This window comes from Manis javanica, chromosome 12, assembly GCF_040802235.1.
Source record: "Manis javanica isolate MJ-LG chromosome 12, MJ_LKY, whole genome shotgun sequence".
Taxonomy (NCBI): Eukaryota; Metazoa; Chordata; class Mammalia; order Pholidota; family Manidae; genus Manis; species Manis javanica.
In genome coordinates, this window is record NC_133167.1 from 97,376,317 (window position 1) to 97,391,055 (window position 14,739).

General features: G+C 41.0%; 1 protein-coding gene across 7 annotated transcripts in view; it reads left to right on the forward strand.

Annotated features, from left to right (window-relative positions):
* The window catches only part of SLC7A2 (solute carrier family 7 member 2), a 58,529-nt gene extending 49,252 nt beyond the window's left edge, over positions 1-9,277 (forward strand). For 6 of the 7 annotated variants that reach the window (XM_036997072.2, XM_036997080.2, XM_073219093.1 and 3 more), the window contains 4 exons: positions 747-952; positions 1,723-1,889; positions 2,644-2,752; positions 4,316-9,277. In XM_036997072.2, coding sequence (XP_036852967.1) covers positions 747-952; positions 1,723-1,889; positions 2,644-2,752; positions 4,316-4,512 — 679 coding nt within the window. In that variant the 3' untranslated portion in view covers positions 4,513-9,277. The remainder of the gene's footprint in view (positions 1-746; positions 953-1,722; positions 1,890-2,643; positions 2,753-4,315) is intronic. The other variant, XR_012124012.1, reaches the window with a different exon arrangement.
* The last annotated feature ends 5,462 nt before the right edge of the window (positions 9,278-14,739 follow it).

Genomic DNA, 14,739 nt, shown 5'->3' on the forward strand with positions numbered 1-14,739 from the left:
TAGTGGTATTATGGGTGGTTTTAACTTTCTTCTGTATACTTTTGTGTGTTTTTTCCCCAGTGAACATATTTATTCTTTAGATGAAGGGCAAATGTTACTTTTAAATTTAAGCAAAGGATGCTCATAGGGAAAAGAGACCCACTGGGGAGACCGGGGCAGACAGTAGGAGGTGAGGCAGGCTGATGTCCTGACACAGGCTGTGGAGGAAGAGGATAAAATAATTAAGGGAAATGACATGCTTGGGGTGGATGGTGGCCAAGTGGCTGCATGAGCTAGTCTGCATTAAACCAGGAACCCGGTAGGAAAGCTGGGGAGATGAGGCCAGAGGCGGACTCAGCAGAGCCTTCGTGCACCGGGCTGAAGACGGCAGTTCGTCTGGAGCTGACCTTGAGCCAGAGTGTCTGTGCTTCTTTCATAAACTGCATTCCCTTCGGACACAGATATTTTCAGAATAATCGTCCTATTATCACAATTGCCTCACTTAAAAATGTAACTCTTCCCACATCTAATGTGTAACTTTCTAATTGAATGGTTTGCAGAAGGAATCCAGAGTTGCCGCATATATTTAATTGAGCAGGTGTGTGGCCTGGCTCAGCACACTCTGGGGCCTAGTCACTGGAAGGTCCATTCCCTGCACGAGCTGTGTCTCTGTAGCACATCTCACTTGGAGTTTCATGGGCTCGTTTCATTTGGGCCAGGTGTGTGTGAGAGAATAAAGACGCGGGCATTTATTTGTTTGGGGATAGGTACCAGCCTGGCTTATCTTATGAGCAGCCCAAATATTCTCCTGAGAAGGAAGCTCTGAGACCGTGTGCCGGTGATGCCTCGAAAAGCACAGCCCAGGTCCTCAGGCTGCATGGGCAGGGCTTCAGCCTGAGGCCCGCCTTCAGCCCCTCCGCGCTGCCCACCCAGCAGTCAGCTTCTCTCGTGAGCTTTCTGGTAGGATTCCTTGGTAAGTCCTCTTTACTGCCTATACTTATATTTATTTTTATACAACTTTACATAAATTAATTTTATAATAATATTATTTGCTCACCCATGGTTACATAGTCATTCATTATTTTCAGCAAGATTCATTGAGCACCATCAGTGTCCGGGAATTCCGGGGGACACTTGGGATATTGAGGGAGATGGTCCTTAGTCTCACTGAGCTTTTCAGAACAGGATTATTGGTGGCAAGCTAAGGGAAGGACAGGTTTCTCTGAGAGCACATAGAAGGACCCCTTGATGCGGACTTGATGGTTAGAGAGGGCAGGTGGGTGGTGATGTCACTCTGAAATAGGGAGAAAAGATGCAGATCATATATTGCTCACATTAAGTGTTTACAACAGCTGCAAATGGACAGACCTGCCATCTCCCATTTGAGAAAGGGGAGCTGTCTGCTCCTGACAGCCTGCCACCAGTCCTCGTGATAGGGTCTGCAGCGTTACTGGTGAGGACCAGATGGCACGTGGGCAGAGAAATCAAGGTGGTCGTGCCAGTGGGGAGGTTGTCTTCCAAGGAGGAGACAGTCATGAGTAAGCAAGCAGTGTTTAAGAAAATGTGTTTACTGGGTTAGGAAATGAGTAAAGCCGGCCGTTTCTCCCCATAATGAAAATGGAGACTCTTAGTACTTCGCAAAGTAGGTATAAAGAACTGGATGTCTTATCAAAATAGACATTTTGAACTGAGGAATCTGAGTGAAGCGTGTATGCTTTTGTTACATACTTGCCACCTTTGCAGCGTTTCTCATTTTGGGCCTGAGTGTTTTGACCACATATGGAGTCCACGCTGTCGCCAGGCTGGAAGCATGGAGCCTCACCCTTCTGGTGCTGTTGCTTGTGCTCTGCATCGCCATCGTTCTCACCATTTGGAGGCAGCCCCAGAATCAGCAAAAAGTTGCCTTTATGGTATGTGAATGAGTATTAGATATCCTAAGTATTCTGCACGTTTTCTCTTGTAAGTTTTTGTGAGTTGTTTCTTTAAAGAAGAAAAACACTGATGAAGCAAAGCACTGAACAACAGGATTGTCTTGCTTCTTTGAGATGTTCTTGTGGTCCCAAGTATTCTTCCTACCTTGGCTGTCTTACTGCCCATTTCAAAAACTGGAATGTGCTCCTACCACAGTATTATATATAATAGTGAAATTTCTTATCAAATAAGCTGTAGTGTCAGAAGAATAAATAGAATATTTTATTTTAGAAACTCAGCACCCTGTCAGGAAGATCATTCCCACCAAAAGCCCTTCTATTGCAAGTGAACTTATCCTGTCCTGTTCCAACTAAGAGCAGGTTTCCTTGAGGAGGGCTTCCTGCAAGTGTCCGCGTGGGAGGCCCTGGGAATCCAGTGTCCGAGGCATGCCCCGTAGCCATCTGACCTAAACCAGAAAGCGCTAAACTAAACTGAAGCTGAAAACCAGTGACATCCTGGTGAGGATGCAGGTGGTAGTGGGCTGGATAAATTCCCTGTTGCTCTGGGCTGTGATATGATAAATAGAGTGAAATGTGGTGCCACCTTTTGGTATTCCCTAGAACAGCTTGTGTGCAGGTTGTCCTTTTTGTAAGGATATATACTTACACAGCATGAAAGTATATATGTCAAAATAATTTGGGGAATTTGCTTTCAAAATGTGAGTATATTCAAGGAGATATTTTTCCCCCGTAGGTTCCCCTCTTACCGTTTTTGCCAGCCTTCAGCATCCTGGTGAACATATACTTGATGGTCCAGCTGAGTGCAGACACTTGGATCAGATTCAGCATTTGGATGGCACTTGGTAGGCCTTTTAATGTTTCAGCTTTGGGATCTTTGCTCACTTTCCATTTTGTGCTCTAGGATCAGAGAAATGCATCTCCTCCCCCTGCCTGGAAATAAAGCCCTTTTCAGTTTCTTCTTCTCTCAATTTTGAGAACATCTGAGTGCTTGCTTTTCCAGATGTTCTCAGATCCCATTTTTATTCGATTCTTCCAGTAACCCTGGAGAATCCTGTAGGTTCTATTTTTTTCCCAACGTGTAATGGGTGAAAAAAATGAAGGGAAAAAAAAGGGGGATCTCACTGGTAAATGGCAGCTCAAGACTGATTCCAAAGCCAGTTCTTTCATGTACCAGTGGATTTCTGGAGACATTTTGAATAAGCTAATAGCAAATTCCCTTTCTGATATCTAAATTTCTTCTTATTAGAGCCTCGGGGTAGAATTTTTAGCACCAAATAATCTGAGTGAGCCTATTTATATCCATATGACATTGTTTTGCACTATGACTTCTTCAGTTTCCTGTGTGAAAACTGAGCTAGGAATTAAGAGTTTGCTTGTAACTAAAGCCCTGAGCACCCACTGTCTTTACCCGGAGAGTGAAATGTCTGGGGTGAAGCAGCAAGCAGTGGACGCCAAGTCCACACTGGTCACAGGGGCCTGTGGAGCTGAAGACCCTCTTTGACAGTCCTGATGTTGGCTTAATGAGAATGAATTGAATTCACTTTGTGTATGTCTGTCAGTGTTTACTTTGACTAGAAATTGACTTGATTTCTATTTCAGGCCACCAGCATGCTTGAGTTGATGGGAGACGAAACCTCCTTCAGTTTTGCCCACATTGTGGGGATCTTACACTGTGCCAAGGAATTGGGGTGGTGGTGCTTTGGGTCAAAGGGTGCTCATCCACACGGGTTACACCGGGTTGCTCTCTGGTCACCGGAGCCACTTTGGGCAGGAGGCCCTTATGCTTCAGAGCCAGCATCCTGACAGGCATTGCGTGCCAGTCAGCTGTGCCATGAGGGATGTTCTTTCAGGGTTCTGTCCTCTCCCCAGCGCTGCCTGGAGGCTGAGCCCAAATCCCCAGGGTCCAGGACTGTAGAACTCACTCCCCACTCTGAGCCCAGAAGAATCTCTCTAATCTGGTGGAGAGCTTCTCCGTGCTCCCTGCCTTTCCACAAGCCACTTCTTTCCTCAAACCATAGCTCACTGTGGTTTAATGTACTTGATCTTGGTCAAGAGCATGAATAAACATTTTCTTCTAATCCCCAGTCAGCCTGGCTGTTAATAAATGGTTGCTTTGCCCACAGTCATTTGGTTTTTCCCGGTGACAGTAATGTAAGGCACACCTGTAGCTTTGACTTTTGAGAAAATACAATTTTTTTCTATGTGAACATTTGAGAGACACATACATTCTAAATGGTGGGTGTTCAAGATGAAGCACATTCTGTTGGAAACAGCACAGAAAGAGAAGGCAAAAAACCCTGTTATTATCTATTACATTTTCCAAATTCAAACAGCCATTTTTCTGCCATACGTAAAACATTGTTTTTTTGTGTTTTTTGTGGTTTGTTTGTTTTTTTTTCTAAAAGGTTTCCTGATTTACTTCACTTACGGCATTAGACACAGCCTGGAGGGTAATCTGAGGGATGAAGGTGATGATGAAGATTCTTATTCAGACAACATTAATACAGCCATGGAAGAAAAATCAGCCATTCAAGCGAGTGACCACCACCAAAGAAACCTCAGTTTGCCTTTCATATTCCATGAAAAAACGAGCGAGTGCTGATGCCTGCAGGAACAGAGCTGGTCCGCAGTGTGACGGACACCTCCTCCATGCAGTGAGCTGGGGCAGGATGTCACGTCACGCTATGATGTCAGGGTTTTGCCGCAGACACAGCTCACCCTAATTTATACTTACTCACCTGGACAGCACCTCCTCAGCTGGTGAATTATATTCCTGGGGAAACCTCCTGAGCCCTCTCCTCAGTGATGAATACCCCCCTGCATAGTGTAGAGAGTGTGTGTGTGTGTGTGTCTGGGCTGGAGAACAGCAATGTTGAAAGTTGTTGCTATTTACTGTTACTGCCTTACATTTTCCCGTGCTGTCATTAATGGTGGCAAAGGCTGCATAGACTGAAATGCAGGGGATCGCGGACTGCAGAGTGTTTTGTATGTGCCTGGTGTGTGAGGGGAAATAACTGTTGCTTTTCCTTATTAGGCTTCATTAATGTCAGTTTAGAACATGCAGAAAACGCAGTTACGCAACTTCATGTCTGTCGTCAGTGAGGAGTAAGAGGAGGGGACAAGAAATGAGCCTTTTCTGTAACTTATAAATGCCAGCAGTGGGTTTAGTACAGGTCTTTCTCCTGTGAGGTATGATGGTTTGCTAAAACTGTAGCCTGTAGGAGTGTTTGTGTCTGCCACACTACACAGTACGGGAGCCAGGTGGCACCCCGTGGGGCTGTTGTCTCCTTGGAGGGGCCCCACCACTGGGAGTGGTGAACCCACCTCAGCCCAGTCTGGCTGGACAGAGGCCGCGTGATATACTCAGGCCCTCCAGTCCCCAGGGCCAGAAAGCTTGTGTAAGTGGCAACAATGAGGATGTGTAAAAATCAGAGATACATGCTTGGGAAAGTAGACACCAAGCACCCTTGTTTTAAAAGTCACTTAAAATAAGCTCATAAAATCTCCTGGATCACATAATTGGTGGAGTGATTCATGCTTTTTTCCATTACTTAATAATAACTAGTCACAGTTCAGGTTTTTTTTTAACCTTATCAGACACAGAATTCACTCCTCTGTTTTCTATTATTATTCTGTCTTGTCCTACATATGAACGGCTACAGTAGTAGCAAATTCTATCTTCACTGCATGCAAAAGAAGGAAAAAATGAAGGGATACAGGAAAAGAAAATACCCGTGTTCTGCTTTTTTAAAAGTGCCTATTCACATAACAAAGGGCATTCGGCCCAATTTAAGGGGTTCAGATCAAATTTGCCTCTGATGTTTCTTCTGGAAACATTTAGGGATTTTTTTTTTCTTCCCTGATCCCATAAACTGTGTGCCACTTGCAATCTCATTTATTTTTAAACAACCACACTAAGGCTATTAATACAAACCCCAGTATTGTACAATAACCCATCAGTGGTTGGGGAATTAAATATTTTCATTAAATACATGATTTTTTAAAACTTCAAGCTAAAAAAATTAACCAAATCAAATAAAAGCTATGTAAACACAGTAACCTTTATATAAGTAAATAAGTAACTTATCTGTGAGATTACTACAGTTTATAGGGTTCTCTAATAGTGGATTATTTATCCGCAGTGTGGTTTGCTTCTCATGAGTTATTTTTCTTACAAAGAATTAAATGGTTCACTAGATGAGGCTAAAGGCTAACCCTTTACATGTGTACACACGGGTTACATTCCCAGGATGAACATTATCAAGCACACCAGTTGACCACCTTAATCCAAAGACAAGGAAAACATTTGTTTTCTGTCAGCTCTTCCAAGAGATTAATTATTTTATTAATGCCATTAAAAAGCAAGTTGTGATTTGTCGTTTTGTCTAACCAAGAGTTCAGTGTGACTGGGTATCGAATAAACAGGTAGAAAGCCTGGGTTTCTGGCTGCTGGTACTGTGGCATCCTTGACATAGAACTCGGTATTGGACATTCCATAATTTCTGGTGTGCACGTGGTAAAATGAGAAGCCCAGAATACTCTCTCAAGCTGCATGTTTGATAGGAAGAGTTGAATACAAAAGGTGAGATATTTTTGTAAGGACTCTAGGCATACTCATAAATCCTTGCTGGCAGTACACTGAGAACCCTTTTACTCTGTAATCAGTCTAGAATAGGCCCTTCACACCTGGAATATAAGGAATTTCATACATGAATACTTAAATCTTTTACTATGACAAAACCAAGTAATTTGTTTAGAACGTGATAGGCATCTAGAACTATTATGCCCACTGTGTCCAATTAGGAGATAATTTAGGTAAAAATTACTTTTCCACATTGAAACACTTTGCAAACATGAATATCTATGAAAAGACACTTTGTCAGTGACTGTTTTTTCTGTGAAGACTCAAAATGTGTGAGTGCATATATGTATGTATATATTTCAGATGTCAGTGTATATGTCAGTTAGGTTAATGTTGGTCTTTGGAAATGACACCTTCGTGTAGATAAAAAAAACCGAGCTGGTGTGGAGAAAAATTAATGTTTTATATTGATAGGTATACTTTCATGAAATTTTTAGGTTTTAAACTGTTTTGAAATATACAATGTTATATGTGTAGTATTTTCTATAGGTTCTTTAAGAAAGATATATTTATAATGTTTCTAATATGAAATCACTGAAGTCTAGTAGGTGCTTTATAATCTGAAATGGAGTAGGGGTTTGTGGGTATTTGTTTCCAAGGTGTTTCCTTGGCACCTTTTCTAACATCTTAGTGTGTGTCTGGTAGTAAAAGCCCATTTCCCAGCCCTTTTACACCCACCCCCTGTTCCTGTGTCAGAATTCATAACTGTTTGAGCACTATTTTAGGATTACCAACACGTTTTGTATAGACTTGACTAGTAATCAGTCACACTTACATAAGGTCCTCTCCAGAAATTAAAAAGTGCATGCACATATTCTCTTCATTGTGACTGAGTAAAAAACAGCTTGAATTACTTTTCTTTTTTATACTAGGGAATAACGCTCAACGTTTTCAACAAGAAATGTCTTATAGTAGCACCTTTGTTTTTACAGAGATGATTTGTGCATAGCCATAGAAAGGCCATGCCTATCTTATATTTAAGAAGGAAATTATGCAAATTCAAGTTTAAAAATTATGAATCAGCTTTATATTAGAAATACATTATATACTGAAATAAAGGATTTTTTTAACTTTCTATTTTAATAGTAACCAAAATATTTTCTAAGTCCTAGGTATTTGCAGGTAGTTGTTAGAACATTTTGAATTAGAATCTGTATTTACCAAATTATTTCTTAAATTTATTTGAATACTTAGCAGGGAGAATAAGAAAAAATACTCACCCTCCAGTATTGATGCCAGAAGGAGCAGATGAGTTTCATCTTCTTTCCTCTTAAACCAGGGCGTATGCTGAGGTTGTGAACCATGTGATAATGTTGTGCCGGCCAAGATGTCGACTCTCCCTTCCCCATGATGTCGCTTACGGTGGTCTCTACCTGATTTTCTCCTGATGCCCTACAAGCGCCTGTTAGTCAACACCAAAAATATAATTTCCACAGAACTGTAAAGGGTTGGGTTTAGAGTGTACAGCACAGAGCATTAACATTCACATAATTACCAGTGTGTGAAGTTTGGTGGGGGGAGTAGGTGGAATTTACTTTTTTTTTTCACTAGTGCCTTCTCTGTACATTTTCTACTTACATTCTCTAACACATCCTAAAATATCAAGGGAAAAAGTACCAAAGGTCACATAGTATGTAATGCCAACACAGGTCATATTTGTAGTCATGTAGATTTGGAAATAAGATTGCTTGACTTTGTTCAGTGGAAATTTTTTTTTTTTTTTTTCTCCTTGTGTAATTCTGTTTAAACATTTTTAAATGGTTTTGTGGCTTCTGGACTTTGAGAGGCCCGCTCTGTTATTGTTGTGGTTGTTGGTTCGGCTGTTGGTCTCTGTAACACTTGTTACTCTTTGTATGTGCACAGTTTAGTCTTAACTGATTTCAAATGCATTCTGTTACGGCTCAACCCAGCGAGCAGCCCTGTCTGCCAGGAGCACCATGCTTAGCTTTTATACCACAGTCTCTGGCCTTGAAGAGCCTTCACTGACAATTGGGGCTACTTGGGAATCATAACTAGGAGCCTGGGCTGGTTCCAGGGCCAGGCAGCCTGCAAAGTGTATCTGTAACTACTCCTGTTGGGTGAGGTGTTGGGGTGACAGGGTAGGGTGCCAAGTGAAAGACTTCACATGAAAGTACTCCTTAATTTCAGTTCTGACTGTCCCATGAATACATCAAAATGAATGAGAAGGACCAGGGAACCTCCATGACTCATGGAAAAGATGGTTGCTTCCTGAAACTGGCTCCATAGGGTGCGAACCCCTGCAGTTCCTGCGTGGGAACTGACAGCCTTCGGTTGGAAAGTGCGTGGGTCCAGGCTCAGCTGATAAAGATCTTGTGATGCTAACAGGGTGGGTTTCTCTGGCCCGGGCCTGGCTGACAGGCTCTTCATTTTTACTGTCCACTAGGGGTGCCCAGTGATTTTATTGCTTTATTTGTTATTACTGTACTTAATAGAAACTGTTAAGAGCCCAAGACCCTATATGTAGAAACTCTGTCTGTAAAACCCAGCAGATATATTGGATATGTGTGAATGTAAACATTTTTTGTGTAGTAGGTTATTTTAAATTTAACTGTTTTAAATGATAATCAGTGTTCCTTTTTACTTATACAGTTGTTATTTTTTAGAATTTGTTATGAGTAAGAACTGTGCTGCTTTACCCCTATAAAATATGCTTTCTAATGTGACCATGTATTTTTAGAATAAATTTTAATATGTCTTGTCATAATGTAGTATGCATATCCATCATACTTACCAAAGCATGCATCTCACACTTAACCTAATTTAAACTGTTTTTTTATATGGGAACCTTTAAAGCTCAGAAATATAGTACCATCTAAACTCAAACAGTTATATTGTTAAGAATACTCACCCGGCAGCCAAGGCACTACCTACCATACAGCTACCAAATCCTGTAACATAAAAGAGAGATCTCTGAGTCTTCAACCCTAGTTGCATGTGTACTTTGCAAATCAGGTGCTCCTGTAGCGATACCACCCCAGGACCACACACCTGAGATCCCAGCACTTCACCTGCTGTTCTCGGTGACATTGCTTCTATCTACAAGAAGCTGCTCAGTGTTCTGACCAAATTATAGCTTTTAATAATTGGTGGTCAATTATGTATGGCAGAAATTTTTTACAATATAGTGAATAAATATTTCCCAAGGTTAGCCCTCGTTACCCTCTGACTGGGAGGGAGGACTCAGAACTTTCTGGCATAGCTGGAAGTTACTTAAAATTGCAAATCTCTTGAATTAATTTTGAAATGTCTTTGTGTATATACTTAATTTCTGTTGACTCTAGAAAACTGGAGGGAACATATTGAATTTTAAAAACTTTAATATCAGTGTAGCCACCATTGAAAACCAAACTAAAACTGCAAAGTATTTGCCAAGTAGAAACCTAAAGCCTAAGGTATCCAGTTGTTGGCTTGATTAGGGTGCACTGGGTTTTGATGCTCCACCTCTGCTCTACCATGGGGTCACATAAAGGCAATGAATCCTAGGAGCTGTGGAGCTGTGTGTGGGCTACCGGTCCAGCCAGGAAGCCCTGGAGCTGCAATACTATCTTAGTGTTCTTTACAGAGGGTTACAGCTGTCTGTGGCCACAGACGGGCTTCCTTTCCAGGCTAACGGCACAAAGTCCACGGATTGCTAGGAGATTGTGCCAAGTCCCTGTCTGTGGAAAGAGCGATTCATTTCATGTTATAAAATAGCTCAAAAAATTCTCAAAGATGTACAAAAATAACCCACTATAACATTATCTCAACTTGTCTTTTGAAGTAGGTCAAAATACACATGCAACTAGACAGAGCCATCAACAGGAAGAGAAAAACAAGACAGACCGCTACCCAAGGGGACTACAGCTCAGGGTGGGCCCACGCTCCAAAGGGGAGCCGGCACATTCCTGGGCTCCGGGCCCTGTAACCTACAGGTACCAGAGCACTGTCCCGATTCAGGCTTCTGGGAGTCCCCAGGCTGAGTCTCCAAGTCTCTAGAATTGTCACCCATCTGCTCTCTGACGCTTGCTATTTCTTCAAGCAAGGACCAGGGGTTTCGTGGCCCTTGTAGGAATCAGACAAAATGCCATTGGAACAGAAACAGTGACTAAAATTGGCACCAATTTGTAAATGACCAATAAAAGATGCTTTTCCAAAAGTGAGCATTAGAGCAAGTAAGCAGGAGAAAGCAAGGAGGAAGGGGACCCTAGCAAGTTAAAAAAAAAAAGCAAAGGAAGGAGAGGATGGAGTTTTTACGTCATTGACATTTTAGCTTAAAGTTGCCTCTCCTAACCACTTAGAGGCTCTTGTAACCACTGGACATACAATACATCTTTCCAGCACACTCTGTCCTGGAGCTAGGAGCATGATTTCTCTTGCCCACTTACTTTAAATAGACCAAGGTTCTGGGATCCTTGCCCCACCCTATGATGTCTCTTGAAGAGTGGCTCTGAGAGCATCAGAAATGTCTGATGTTTCCCTTAGCTTGAGATTTTCAGTGCTTTATTTAAAACCACTGAAGCAGTTCCTGCCAAAGCCTTGAAACATATTTTCTTAATTCATCTCGGTTGTATTTCTGTAGTTAATGAAGACTTGTTAGAGAAGTGAGAAGTCCTTGTTTTCGGGTAGTGAGGGGATACCCAAAATACAGGCCCTTTTTGGTTTATCTAGCAAACTCCTTCTGCTCTTCACCACTTTGAAGGGGAAAAGAAGACAGAGGCAGGGGAGGAGTAGGGAGATGTTTCAAGACAGAGTAGTCACAGAAAGGTCCCGTGAAGATTTATAATGAAAATGCTGCATATAAAATGATTCACAAGGAAATCATAATGGAAGCACTGATGTTTCCCTTCAGGCTTTGGTGCCCAGAAAGGGTGCTGGTACCACTGCTTATCACCCATCAGACGCACCCTGTACACTGACTTGCACCTGAAGAAAACCGCAAGAGTGCGTGCGCCCAGGCTGGAGTCTGGGACAGCCTGCCCCCGGCTGCCGCTGCCCCCGTCACACTCCTGTCATCTCGCACTGGCTGACTGTGCTCTCCCTTCTGTTCTCTTTGTCTCCAGCTCTGCATTTGCTAAGCCAGGGCCAGGGGCTGCCGCTCTCGCTCTGCCCAGAAAGGTGATAAAGCACCGTCTCTGCTAATGCTGTGCCCTCCCAAGTGCACAGTGGTTCCTTGGATGCTATTGTTTTTTGTTATTATTAAAGTATAGTTGATAGGCAATATTATATTGGTTTCAGGCATACAACATATGATTCAACAATTACATACATTACAGAATGTTCACTATGATACACGTAATGATCATCTGTCACCAGAGATAATTACAGTAGTATTAACTATATTCCCTATGCTGCGCTCTTCATCCCTGTGACCTGTTTTATTAATAACTGGAAATGTGTACCTCTTTAAACCACATGGACCAAGAAGAGAGTCCATTAAAGTAAATAGATACAAATGTACAAACGTGAAGCATGCCTTAGGAAACCAGGCTTGAAGTTGTATTTGCCTTACAGCTGTAAGACTGCTTCTTCTAACTGGCCCATATTACTGCAGTTGTTGGAGAAAGAAGGGAAAAGACCGACACCAACAGAGATTCTAGTATTAAAATTCTCACCCTAGAGGAGAAGAAAAGGGATTTTACAGCAAAATGACAATATTTTTTTTAAAGTACAACTTAGGCAGGTTTTTTTTCTGCTGTTTTTATTTTTATTTTTTTTATTATGGTATCATTGTGGCTACTACATTCACATATTTTACCAAATCCCCACCCACCCCACTGCAGTCACTGTCCATCAGTGTAGTAAGATGCCACAGAGTCACTATTTGCCTTCTCTGTGCTACACTGTCTTCCCCATGCCCCCACACACACACCATGCGTGCCAATCATAATGCCCCTCAATCCCCTTCTCCTTTCCTCCCCACCCACCCTTCCCACACCTCCCCTTTGGTAACCACTAGTCCCTTCTTAGAGTCTGTGAGTCTGCTGCTGCTTTGTTCCTTCAGTTTTGCTTCCCGCAGTTTTAATTTTCAAATTCAGTCATCTTGACATTGTCTCATTCAAGGATAACAAGCCCTATGATTAAGCGGCTTCATGTCTTAGAAAGTCCTTCTATTTGTTTTAACCCTTGGTCCCATCCTAACAGACTGTGTTAGTTCCCTAGGGCTGCCATCATGAAGGACCACAGACTGCATGGCTTAAACAACAGAAAAGTATTTTCTCATCTTTCTGCAAAAAGTCTGAGATTAAGGTGTTGGCAGAGTCGATGATCCCTGAGCCCTCTTTCCTGGGCTTGCAGATGGCTGGCTTCCCTCTGTGTCTTCACACAATCTTCCCTCTGTGTGTGTGCCCAAGTTTCCTCCTCTTACAGGAATAACGGGACATTGGTTTAGGGTGCCCCTTAATGATCTCGTCGTAATTTAACCACCTCTTTAAAGACCCTATTCCAAATATGGGCACATTCTGAAGTACTGGATATTAGGACTTCAACACAGACATTTGGGAGGGAGGAGGGGACACAATTCAGCCCATAATGTAGATGTAGGGTAAATTTAGGGATCCAAATTTAGATAGAGTATATGTGATATCAAAGAGGCTTGAGAAATAGATTTCCAAAAGTATTTTTGATATACAGTCAGCCAATTTGAAAGTGTAATGCAGGGAAATTTCATGCATCATAATAAGAAATAAGCAAAACTAAGAAATAAGCCTAACAACAACTAAAACTGAAAAAATATGTGAATGTAAGTATTTATATAACTATACACATACATATATATGTACACATGCACACACGTTAGGTATCCAAATTTAAAAGTGTATTTGACATAAAATACACTTAGGAATGCAGACTTGGGAATGCAGAATTCCAAAGCTGTCATAAAACCAGCATTAACCAATTATAAAATATAATGGGAACATAAAGTAGACTTCAATACATGGAAAGATATATGTAACACTGTAACTTTCCTGGATGGGAAGACTCAGTATTCCAAATACGTCCATTATTTCCCCAAACATAAATTCAATGCAATCATAATCAAAGCACAAAGTTTGGATGGAGATTGACAAGCTGATTCCAAATTTTATCTGGAAGAGAAACTGTATAATACTAAAAACAGAAGAACAATGATGAGGGCACAACACTTGTCCAAACAACAAACATATTAGAAATCAGTACCAATAAATGCCTTGTGGTATTTCTATAGAGAGATCAATAGAATAAAACACAAACAGAAACAGAGCCATGTACATATGTAACATAATACACACAAAGTCAATTCAAAATTATGGAAAAAGAACGAGTCATTTAATAAATGATAGTGTGACACTGACCAACTGGAAACATGTAGAAATAGATTTCCAATCTGTGATATCAAAACATAGATAGATGGATTTAAAGACTACATATGAACAACAAAATTATTAAAATTTTAATTGAAAATATAAAATAGTTTGATAATTTGAGGCAGAGAAGTCTTAACCAAAGGTGTACAATCCAGAAACCATGAAGGAAGTTACTGGAAAATGTAATTGCTTAAACATGTGTTGCACTTTCTTGAAGAAGGCACCATTAGCAAAACTAAAACATAAGCAAAAGATTAGAAAAAAATGTCCGCAATATATATAATACCCAGGAGCTCGAGCTCACTAGCCAGAATGTATAAGATCCTTCCTATGTTGCAAGACAAATAATAAAAGGAAATACTCCATTTTCAAAAATAGGCAAACAAAAACAGCTAATAACATGATAAGGTTCTTACCCTCAGTAAACAAAAAAGACGGAATTAAAGAGTGTAATGAGATTCTCCTCCACGATAAGGTTGTAAAAAGTGAGCAGAATAATTACATCCAGTATAGGTGGAATGGATAGGTTTACATGCTCCCTAAGAAACTGGCTATAAACAGGAACAGCTTTGTTGAATTGGTATTAATTACCAAGAAATGTTAAATATCATGGCGTTTGGCTGACTAATTTCACTTCTAGAGCCTACCTTACAGAAATACTCATGAGCATAAAGATAGTTGGATAAGGATAGTTGTTGCAGTATTTTTGTCAAGGAGTTTTTTTAAGCAAGTGTAAATAAAAATTAAGCATATTTATTACTATAGCTGGTAGGCAGGTTAAAGAACTTGGCAGTATATTCATTCTTTTTATCATTTCCTGTCCTATAATTCTGTGAAGGTTTTA